Source organism: Choloepus didactylus, chromosome 12 (genome assembly GCF_015220235.1).
Source record: "Choloepus didactylus isolate mChoDid1 chromosome 12, mChoDid1.pri, whole genome shotgun sequence".
Lineage (NCBI taxonomy): Eukaryota > Metazoa > Chordata > Mammalia > Pilosa > Megalonychidae > Choloepus > Choloepus didactylus.
The window spans coordinates 19,785,032-19,796,934 of NC_051318.1; the positions used below are offsets into that span (position 1 = coordinate 19,785,032).

The 11,903-nt window shown below is 39.5% G+C and overlaps 2 protein-coding genes across 2 annotated transcripts in view; one reads left to right on the forward strand and one right to left on the reverse strand.

The window, feature by feature from the left end:
• The window catches only part of PARP4 (poly(ADP-ribose) polymerase family member 4), a 130,169-nt gene extending 122,706 nt beyond the window's left edge, over window positions 1-7,463 (reverse strand). Inside the window, exons 1-5 of the mRNA XM_037799895.1 lie at window positions 7,408-7,463; window positions 6,789-6,957; window positions 6,087-6,224; window positions 4,949-5,122; window positions 534-694 (exon numbers count right to left, since the gene is read on the reverse strand). Coding sequence (XP_037655823.1) covers window positions 534-694; window positions 4,949-5,122; window positions 6,087-6,224; window positions 6,789-6,957; window positions 7,408-7,463 — 698 coding nt within the window. The remainder of the gene's footprint in view (window positions 1-533; window positions 695-4,948; window positions 5,123-6,086; window positions 6,225-6,788; window positions 6,958-7,407) is intronic.
• An 829-nt stretch (window positions 7,464-8,292) lies between these two features.
• On the forward strand, window positions 8,293-11,869 carry LOC119507019 (ATP-dependent RNA helicase DDX18-like). The gene has a single exon (XM_037800075.1). The coding sequence runs from the start codon at window positions 8,293-8,295 to the stop codon at window positions 10,306-10,308; it is 2,016 nt and encodes a 671-aa protein (XP_037656003.1). The 3' UTR covers window positions 10,309-11,869.
• Window positions 11,870-11,903: the final 34 nt, after the last annotated feature.

Below are 11,903 nucleotides of genomic sequence, written 5' to 3' on the forward strand. Positions count from 1 at the left end.
TAACATAAAAAAAATGCAGTTTTTATTGCTTGTGCCTCAACTGTTTAAGTGAATATTAAAGGACTTGGAGAAAAAAAAAAAAAAAAAAAAAAAAAAAAAAAAAAAAAAAAAAAAAAAGCAAATGAGCACAAAAATGTGGATAAGCACATGAGGAAACAGATGGAGCTGACATTTTCATGGCACATTTTGTAAGTTCACATTTTCATATTTTCTTTTAGAAGCATTTTTGCATTTTTAATCTTAATTTAAGTGGATTTTCCTATGTAATACCCTTCAGTACAAAAGAATGTAATTCTCAGTAAACTAGGATAAGCTTGAAGTCAGAGTAGAATAATAGGGGGTATTTTCAAGCATAGAATACTGCCCCAGGCCCTGTTATAAACACAGAAGAGAGTAATCTGCCATCACAACATAATTAATCTTGCTACTGAAGAATAAAATTTATCTAGTTAATTGTGGTGAACCAGTTCTGTAACAGAATCTTAAATGGCAGTACCTAAAAACAGACCCTAAAATATTTCCTTCTTGCTTACCTGTGATTATTCTGCAATACCTGATCTCTAACACTGAAAAATTCTTCAGTGTTCTGTTCAATGAGCTCAATTTTGCATCTCAAAGCTCGGTATTTGGCAAGAGACGGTGGGTTGGGTTTGGACAAATTAGTTTCACAGACATTAACCATGTCTCTTATTAGCTGTAAATGGAAATGATACATAGATGTTAGAATCATCACATATCAAAATTAATATTACATTAACACTTTCTCAAAAGTTTGGAAAAATAAAGCTTTGGGTCAATATTTTCCTGCACATTAAAGTTAACAGTTGCCTCAGTTATACCACAATATGTAATAATAATAATAATATACATGAATATAGCACATCAATACTGATAAAGTGAGTTCAAATACATTATTTCATTTCATCCTCACTATGACACTGTGAGGTAGGCCTTATTACCCTCATTGTACAGATGAGGAATGTGAGGCTTTGAAGGTTATATCAGTTGCTCAAGACCCCACAGTTAGGAAGGGAAAGAGATGAATCTGGAACTCAGATCATCAAACTTCAAGCTCAATTTTGCTTAACAAAAATTTATTCTGCATGTTCTGTATGCCAGGCATTCTATTAGGTTTGAAAGATTCAAAGATGAAAAAGACAAAAATCCTTTTCCTGAAAGGGAATGCAAGCATACCATAGTATATTCATAGTAATGGAGCTTGGAAGGGGACCACAGCTTCTGGATGGACTTAATTACACTTATTCCGTGGATTTGTTGCTTTAAACACAACTGAGACTGAAGAGACACTGAAGGAGGGCACTGGCCATTCTGTTTCCAAGGGTGAAAGCTCTATTCACTGTTATGGCTATGGAGTGGGGAGGGCCTTTCCAACTCTAACTCAAAATCCACTAGCCTTAAAATCAAAGATCAATGCATTCTACTACATAAAAATAAAAGACTTCTTCATGGTAGAAACAAATGAGAGCAACCAGCTACAGTAACAACAACAAAAACTCATCATAAGCAAAGAAAAAAGTCAAACAGCAAACTGGGGAAAATATTCACAACTCATACCACAGACTAAGTTCCCTATCTTATAAAAAACTCTGAAAAATCATGAAGATAAATATCAAAATCCAAAAGAAAAACAGGCAAAGGACATGAACCCAGTTCACTAAAAAGGAAACACAGAAGCTTTGCATAAGCAGCAAGAATTGGCAGAAACATCATTCTTAAAGCTCCAGAAAACAGTTAAAGGAATGCAGTAACAGGGCTGAATCAAGAAAAAGACCACTTAAAAGTGACAGAATTTCCTAGTGCCCTGGCTGGCCCTTCCCCCATCCCCTCAGGGGCTTGGTGCAGAGCCAGCCAGCGCTCTCAATGTGGATCCCTGGCCCCAGTTCTGAAGGGAGCAGGATAACCCTCATGCACAATCTGGGAGCATGTATCCTGGCCCAATCTGTCTGGTGGTGGCCTGAGAGACTCGCTGGCCCAGAATTTGCCCTGAATATAGAAGACAGTTCATAGAGCTCTCTTACAGAATGCTGTGGGAGAGTAGGCAAGTTGTGCTGCTCAAGGCAAGGGATTGCTGTAGTGCAGTGCCTGGGACCCGGAGGAAACTGTTTCCTATGGAAAGGGGGACATTTGTATCCATGTAAACAAGGGGGATTCCTAGGGCCACACATGCATGCCCAAAACAAGACACATGTGCAGAAAGGATCAGGGAGGTCCCTATACTTTGGCCCAAACTATTCTCCAAACTCATTGTATGGATGTACCCTGAAGGAGAACAACTGCACAGGTGAATCTTCAAAAAGTGTGTTCTACTTCCTCTTCCTCCCCTGCCTCTCCCCCCTTCCTCCTCCTCCTCCTCATTGTCTTTTTTTGTTGTTGGCTCTTGGCATTCAAGAAAAGCTTTGTCATAACACTAACTGGATACAAGCTTAAGGAACAGGTGCTTCAGAGTCAAAATCCTAACAATAACACACTAAAATATCAAAATATCCAGGTTTCAGCAAAAGACGACAAAACATATGAAGAAACAAGAAGTGATGGCCTAGGCAAAGAAGATTAAAGCATTAGAAAGAATCAATAAGGAGGGCCAGATTTGGGACATACCAGATTAAGACTTTTAAAAAATGGTCCTAAATATGTCCAAAGAACAACAACAAAACAAAACAAAACATAAACAAATAAACAAACAAAAAACAAACAAAAACACAGACAAAGAACTAAAGAAAATCAGGGAAAAGATAGATGGACACAAAGAGAATATCATTAGAGATGGAAATTATGAAAAGGAACCAAACAGAGCTGAAGACCACAGTAACAGAAATTAAAAATTCCCTAGAGGGGTTCAACAGATAAGAGCTGGCAAAAGAAAGAATCAGTGAAGATAAAAGATAAAACAACTGAAATCATTCTTTCTGAGGAACAGAAAAAGTAAAGAATAAAGAAAAGTGAACAGAGACTGAGGAATCTGCTGATATTGCTATATCAAGCATACCAGTATTCACATTGTGGAAGTTGCAAAAGGAGAGGAAAGTGAGTAAGGAGCAAAGAAATAATGACTGAAAACTTCCCAAATCTAATGAAAGATAGGAATATATACATCCAAGATGCTCAATGAATTCTGAACAGGATAAACTCAAATTGATCCCTGCCATGGCGTATTATACTCAAACTGTCAAATGCCAAAGATAAGGAAAGAGAGAATTTTGAAAGCTGCAGGAGAGAAGAAACATGTCACATATAAGGGAGCTACAATAAGATTAAGTGTCAATTTCTCAGCAACCATAGAGGAAAGGTGGCAGTGGACAGACATATGTAAAGTGCTGAAAACACTTTACAAGATTTCTATAACCAGCAAAACCGCCTTTCAAAACTGAGGGAGAGATTAGACATTACCAGATAAACAAATGCTGAGGGCATCTGTCACCAGTGGATCAGCCCTACAAGAGATACTAAAGAGAGTTCAGGACAATAGACAATAGATTGAAGCTGCACAAAGAAATAAAGATCTCCAGTTAAGGTAATAAAGAGGTAAATATAAATGTCCATAGTAATGTATTTTTCGTTCATTAACTCCACTTTTTACTTTCTACAGGATCTAAAAGGCTAATGCATAAAATGAAATGATAGAAAGATGGATGGATAGATTGATGGATAGAATGATATGGCAAATGTGACAAAATGTTGAAATTGATTGATCTGTGTATCTTGTGGGGAGAGGGGTTTGTTGGAGTTCTCTGTATGGGGCTTGTATTATTTTTCTAACTGTCCTTTTAAATGTTTAAGAATTTCAAAATAAAAAGTTTAAAATTTAAAACAAACAAACAAAAGTATCTGAATGGGTACCACATACACCCTCTCAGTCACAAGACCAGTGACTGAAGTTGGTTATGTTGGGTGTTAGAAAAATGGTGAAGCTAGAACCACTGGATAGTTAAACAATCATTGAATTTTTCATTTGGAAGGGACTTTTATCATTTTATTTACTGGTACATCTCCTTTATTGATTCTCCACTTCTTTTGGATTACAGACACCTTTGGGAATTCATCAAAAGCTATGATTTTCTCCAATACCCAAAAGTTTACATCTGCAAATTCCTTTGAAGTCTAGGTTAAGGACAGTGATCTTGACCCAATCGTTTCAGACACCAATGAGGCAACTCAGATGCAGAGAGTAATGTCAGCCTCTTCAGAGGCAGTGGTGGACACTGTGGCTGCCTAACCCAGCATCCCTTTCCACCCTCATCTCTGCTGAGCCCTGATTCTGTTCCCCACACCATCCAGGGAAAGATGGTGCAGTTCTGAGCCAGTCAGAGTAATTCCATTTCTTTGCCAGTGACTGGCTTAGGAATGGGCACATGTGTCAATCCTAAACAAAGAAGTAAGAGTCTGTTGGGGGATTCCTCCAGGAGATACAAGAAGGAATATGACAAGATATGATGCTATGAACCACTGCAGCCATATGAAGATCATGAGGTGGGAGACAGGCTCAGACTGACACTCTTTCTTTAATGGAAAAATAGGGGGACAGCAAGAAGCTGGGATCTTGATGGTGATACTGAGTCTCTGCCTGAACCAGACCAGCAGTCACCCTGCACCTGAATTTCCTATTATAGGAGAACACATGTCCTCATTGTTCAAGTCAGTCAGTTGCGGTTTTCTGTTTCTTTGGCAGAAAGAATCATAAGTCATCTCGTTATCTGGAACATTATTTTACAGTGTAGCAATTCTAAACAAATTACTGCATTTGTACTACTACACCAACATGTCATGTTTGGAAATATGGTTTAGAAAACTTCCTTAAGGACCCAAAGCATTCTATATTTTTGTGCACAATCGAAGACACATCTTTTGTAATTCAGTATTATCTTATTCATCAGATTTTTTAAGACTCCTAAAACAGTATTAAATTGAATTACACATTTCAGAGGTTTACCTGGCAGAGATCCTCTTTCTTAGATAATAGTCTTAGGCTAACTTCTTCAGTTATTACACCTTTGTGAGGTATTAATCTGTAGAACTGAGCCATCGTCTTTTGCAATTGCTCTGCTGTTTCCCCATTTTTCAGAGCAACCTTTGCTAGAAGGAGAATACCCTCTGCTTTGCTTACCTTTAAATATAAGGTCAAATATAATTGTTAACATTAAATCTTGATAATCAGAGAAAACATAAAGGAGCACATATAAAAACATTTAAATAATTGTTATACATGTTGCAATAATCAGTTTTCTACTGGACAACTGCCATAAAACAACTGCAGATCTTTATTGAGGATGCATCTCAATTGTGAAGCTGATCCATGGGGATATTTTCACTACTGGGCTCAGCTTAACTAGAAGAAAGAACCAAATTCTTCTATACCTACATATATATACTTACAGAGAGAAGAATACTAATTCTTCTGCAGGAGACTTGCTTTTCACATAAGAAATTTAGAAAGACGTCAGAATCAAACTGAAAACAAAACTCTTTGAACAAGTTTCTAATTACACATGTATTTTAGGGACTTTACCCCAGGAACCCTGTTTCTCCCTGAAATAAATTAGTTTAATGCCATAGAGGAAAACTGTCTGTATTATTTTAATGAGACAATGCAGTTGCTCAAAATGCACCATGGGGGATATTTTCTTTCATTTGCTCTTTCAATTGAAATTATACATGGTTAAGAAGATAAGAGCATTTTCTATGGGGTTAGAGGCCTACTTGCCTTAAAGTTTGGGCATCTAATGGATGACCAAAACCATCCATGTCCCTCAGGTCTCCTCAAACCTCCTGACCTAGAGAAACAGGCCTCCTGATGAACCAGCAGCAAAAAACCTACTTTCATCAGTTCTTGTGTCTGAGCATTTTACAAATAGGAACGTCCAGTTTTCCTGGAAGTTTATCTTACCCTGAGTGCATTCCAGGTTCACTTTTCTCCACGGTAAGACAAAAAGGTCAAGAATGAGATCAAGAATACTAGCAAAATCAAGGATAGTTGACCAGAACTAAAATATGTGTTAATAGTTAAGCTAATACCAGGAAAGCAGGCTTGTCTTGTTAGAGGTTATGTTTCAGTGGCTCACTGGACTTACGTCATTAAGACTAATTCTGTTCACTGGCTTAAGAAGTGTGTTCTCCAGATGGCCAAGAGCTTCTGTCCAGATCATCTCCACCAAATCACTCACTTCTTGGCTCAGAGTACTTGAATTTATTACCTCCTCCAAAAGCAACTGTCGCAACAAAACAGCAAAGAAACACCCATGAAAAGTTAGCATGAGGGAGCTCATTTAAAAGCAACAGGAGGAGACGAATCATGGTATTAGAAATAATTACAGCTTAGGGAAGAGTCACTCCAGCCAACTCAACAACTGCTGAGACTCGAGGTCTTTCTCCTTTCTCCTCCTTATCTCCATTTATTCTTCTCTAATTCTCTCCCCCTTGCTTTCTTTCCCTTCTTATCTTTCCTCTTGCCCTTTTTCTGCCAGTGGCATTAAATACATGTATGCAGGGTTAAGGATCCCTGACATCTGTCTAGATTATCATTCAATCTTTTAAAAGCGTAAGGGTTTGTTGCTGAAATAAGCAATGAGCTTTTCGTGGCTTCTCCTAGAATTCACTCCCAGCTCAGTTTCAGCGTTTCTGTGGATGAAGTTCACCCTTCCTTTCTTATAACTCCTACTCTTCTTTCCTACCCGTTTTTAATTTGTAATAAAGGAAGAACTTCTATTAAAAATACTAAGTCAATGACACAAAACTACTTTGGTCACAAGAACAAACATATGAATCCATCTTACTGCCTGTAACTCCTCAGATGCTAATTGGATTGCTTTGGGTGTAAAATTTTCTCTAAGCTGAAATCCTTGTTTCTTTAGCTCTTCAATGTAACGTTCATAGTAAGCACACGCCTCTGCAGAAGTTTTCTGTCCAGGGAACTGTCTTCGAGTCTGTGAATGAGAGCACAAACTGAAATGTTAGGATATGAAATACTATTAACACATTAATGTTTATTGACCATCTACTATGTACCATGAGAGAATATAAACAGGAATAAGCCACTAGGTCCTTGTTAGGAAGGTGCTTAAAAGCACTTTTTTCAGAGAATTATTTTAAATCTTCAGTTTTTCACAAAACAGTCTAAGACCTGGAAGTGGGATGTAATAGACAGGAAAACAGACACCGAATTCACTGGAGAGTCACTCAGACGTTCTTCCACTCCAAGCTGGCATAGTCTTACTTCACATACCATTCCAATAAGCTGGGAAGTCTGGCTTTCAAACTTTTGGGAAATGACAAAAAATAAATTGAGGTGAGGGGAAGAAAAGAGAAACACCTCAAGTAGGAGGTGTGAGGGACGGGCACACAGCCGAAAAGAAAAGGTTTCTGGAGGCACGGGAAAAGGGCGCCGGGAGGCACGCAGAACCTAATCGAAGGTGCGAGCAGCCACAGGTTCCTCCCTCGAGCCTGCGCATGGATGTGGCGTTTTCCGCTCTCCTTGGAAATCCCTGCCCTCGTAACGACCAGTTATCCTAACGGTAACCCCAGGGAGGGCGGGAGCACCCGCCCCCCGCGAGCGCCTTGGGGGTGCGGCCGAGCGTCCCGGGAGCGTACTGCTCATAACGCTCGACAAACCGTCCTCACAGAATGGCGACCAAAAGATGCCTCCGAAACTCGGAAGGAGGAAAACACACCATATTCACATTACTCCACTTAAGAAGGTAACACGACGTAAATAAAAAGTTCCCATCAAAATGGTTCAAGAAAGGAGAACGGAAAGCTCGAAAATCCTCCTACGCAGAGCTCTCATGGCTGGTTCAGGGAGGCTTATTTCTAGGAAGGTGAACAGGTCTCTCTTCTCAATAAACCAGACACCCAAGATGCTCTGTACTTATGTTCCTGGACTCGGGCTGGCTAAAGAAGGAAGTCCACCCAGCAAGGGTCCTTAGGCACTTCTTCCTCCCTCCCTTCTTCCCTTCCTTCCCTTCCTTCTTTCCTCCCTTCCTCCCTCCTCCTTTCCTTCCTTCCTTCCTTCCTTCTTTCCTCCCTCCTTCCCTTCCTTCCCTCCCTCTTTTCTTCCTCCCTCCCTCCCTCCCTTCCTTCCTTTCTTCCTTTCTTTCTTTTTAAGGCATGATACCATTTATCCAGTAAGGGAAGGCAGGAGGAATGTGAAGTTTGTGAAGTGAGATAGAAAGTAGAATTTTGGACAAATATATGTGTCATAAAAATTTTCTAACTTATAAAAATAATACAGTCGGCCGGAATCCTGCTGCACCGCTGCGGTGAAGGCCCCCCGGCGACGTCATGTCTCACCTACCGATGAAACTTCTGCGCAGAAAGATCGACAAACGGAACCTAAAGTTGCGGCAGCGAAACCTAAAGCTACAGGGGGCCTCAGATGTGAGCCTATCAGAGACCCAAAATGGAGATGTGTCTGAAGAAATTGTGGAAGCTGGAAAAGTTAAAAAGTCCCTAAAACAGTCTATGAATGTGGGCTTGTCAGAAGGCCAAAATGGAGACATGGCTAATGAAACAGTAAAAAACATTAAAGTTAAAAAATCCCCAAAGAAGTCTACTGTATTAACCAATGGTGAAGCAGCAACACAGTCACCCAATTCAGAATCAAAAAAGAAAAAGAAGAAGAAGAAGAGAAAAATTGTAGAAAATGCTGGGCCTGATGCAAAAAAAGCAAAAACCGAAGATAAAGCGGAGTCTGAAGAAGAAGGTGCTGGAGCTCCTGAAGAAACAGAAAATAACGTGAAGCAGCCAGATGATGATGACAGTGACAATGAAGTGCCCACGTTGCCCCTGGGACTGACAGGAGCTTTTGAGGATACTTCATTTGCATCCCTAACTAACCTCGTCAATGAAAACACTCTAAGGGCGATAAAAGAAATGGGCTTTACGAACATGACTGAAATTCAACATAAAAGTGTCAGACCACTTCTGGAAGGCAGAGATCTTCTAGCAGCTGCGAAGACAGGCAGTGGCAAAACCCTGGCATTTCTCATCCCTGCTATTGAACTCATTGTTAAGTTAAAATTCATGCCTAGGAATGGAACAGGAGTCCTTATTCTCTCACCTACTAGGGAGCTGGCCATGCAGACGTTTGGTGTGCTTAAGGAGCTAATGACCCACCACGTCCACACATATGGGTTGATAATGGGGGGCAGTAACAGATCTGCTGAAGCACAGAAACTTGTTAATGGGATCAACATCATCGTGGCTACACCAGGTCGACTCCTGGACCATATGCAGAATACCCCAGGGTTTATGTATAAAAACCTACAGTGTCTTGTTATTGATGAGGCTGATCGTATCTTGGATGTTGGGTTTGAAGAGGAATTAAAGCAAATTATTAAACTTCTGCCAGTACGCAGACAGACCATGCTCTTTTCTGCCACACAAACTCGAAAAGTTGAAGACCTGGCAAGAATTTCTTTGAAAAAGGAGCCATTGTATGTTGGTGTTGATGATGATAAAACTAATGCAACAGTGGATGGGCTTGAGCAGGGATATGTTGTTTGTCCCTCTGAAAAGAGATTCCTTCTGCTCTTTACATTCCTGAAGAAGAACCGAAAGAAGAAAATGATGGTATTCTTTTCATCCTGTAAGTCTGTGAAATACCACTACGAGTTGCTGAACTACATCGATTTGCCTGTCTTGGCCATTCATGGAAAGCAGAAGCAAAATAAGCGGACGACCACCTTCTTCCAGTTTTGCAATGCAGATTCAGGGACACTGTTGTGTACAGATGTGGCAGCTCGAGGGCTGGATATTCCTGAAGTTGACTGGATTGTTCAGTATGACCCTCCAGATGACCCTAAGGAATATATTCATCGTGTGGGTAGAACAGCCAGAGGCCTAAATGGAAGAGGACATGCCTTGCTCATTTTGCGCCCAGAGGAATTGGGTTTCCTTCGTTATTTGAAGCAGTCCAAGGTTCCATTAAGTGAGTTTGAGTTTTCTTGGTCCAAAATTTCTGACATCCAGTCTCAGCTTGAGAAATTGATTGAAAAGAACTACTTCCTTCATAAGTCAGCCCAGGAAGCATATAAGTCATACATTCGAGCATATGATTCCCATTCTCTGAAACAAATCTATAACGTCAATAACTTAAATTTGCCTCAGGTTGCTCTGTCTTTCGGTTTCAAGGTGCCTCCTTTTGTTGATCTGAATGTGAACAGCAACGACGACAAACGGAAAAAGAGAGGAGGAGGTGGCGGATTCGGCTACCAGAAAGCCAAGAAAATTGAGAAGTCCAAAATCTTCAAAAACATTAGCAAGAAATCATCTGACAGAAGGCAGTTCTCTCACTGAAGACACACCTTCCTTTCATCCTGAATAACTTTGTCCTTAAATGGAGTATTTTCCCTTGCTCTAGCAAATGAACTTACTTCCATGATGTGTACTGATCTAATATGAGTATTAATTAACTTCAGTTGCAAGTACTGAGCACTCTTTATTTCCAGCAAATCTCTTTTTTTTTGGGCAGAAAACAGTTCAGTTTTTCTTGATTTCCCAAGGGCACAGCAAGGGAAATTTTAGTCTTTGTTGTAATGATACAGTATTTTAATTTAAAATCTTTTTTTCCCCAAATTTCACGTCATTGTTGTTAATAGAATTTTTTCTGTACCTTTCTTTCCTGGTGCCTAAAAATTTTTATGCAAAGATGTCTATACTAACTCACTGGAAAAGGTAGGTGAGAGAGGGTGTACTGGGGAGGTGGTGGTAATGCAGAAGATAGTCTTGGTTTATTTTTTGGTTTTGGTTGTTTCTTTGGACTTTCACAGCAGTTCTTGATCCTTTCTGGAAATGCTGCAGTATAAAAAGGCAGAGAGCTTTGGGAAATAACTTGGAAACACTTTAGGTTAAAGGTGGTATCCATTTTTATATACTGGCTGCTATTTGAATAAAGCACTCCTTGCAGTCTTTACAATGGGGGAGAAAATATGGCCTTTTGAGTCTCTTTTATACCAATATAGGTGTATTGTATTGTTCTATATTTGGTAACTTTGCCAAGACCCTTTTTTAAAAAACAATAATTTGAAATTAACATTCAAATTTGTTAATTTCAAGCTAGTTTGGATTATGGTACTTTTGACTTTGTGGAGTATTTAAACAGCAAGATTGCGTATCAGTAGACTCGTAGCAAAGCCATGAAATAGTCATTGCTCTGCAAACATTCATGGTAGTGTCTTTGTGAGAAAAATTACCTCTTTCCAGAATCCATGAAACAAAAATAGATTGGCAATGAATGTTAAAAATGAAGGAAGGTCAGCAAAAACCAGCAAAGTCAGTGGTTTAGTCAGGTGGATTTTCTGTTGTAAGAGTACTTGATTTCTGGTGAGTTTTATGTCCTGTGGTAGTTCTATTTTGTAGCAGTTCAAAACCAAAAGTTGCTAGCGTCATTTTGCTATTATGCCAGGTTACGTTCATAGAGTCCTATGAAACAAGTACACTGAGAGCGACAGGTGTAGGGCACACAGTCTTACACATAGCATTCCAACAGGAAGAGAAGAGAGCAGTGTGCCGCATCTGGGCTTGACCACGGGTGCCGGGCCTGGCCCTGTCTTCCTGGGGATCAGACACGGGCTGCTGGGCTCCCAGGTCCTGGCTTTTAATAACTTTCCCTCCAGTGGCTTGTTTTGTTTGTTTATTTCAGAAATAATCATGTTTCAAAGAAGATACAAAAGCAAAAGGGCAAATATTTAATCATTGAACAGAACTGAATACTGTTGATATTTGGGTATTTAACTGTACAGTTTTTTCTAGGCATACTGATACTTTCAACTTTTTTTTTAACCTGAAGTTACCCTCTACCCATTACTTTGTAATAACCAACATATTTCTTAATGTGTATTTTCCCATGTCATTAAATAATTACATCAATTTGAAAAAAAAAAAAAAAAAAG

Excerpts from the sequence above, each read along its gene's own strand:
- LOC119507019 (XM_037800075.1), top strand. The coding sequence starts at position 8,293 with ATGTCTCACCTACCGATGAAACTTCTGCGCAGAAAGATCGACAAACGG.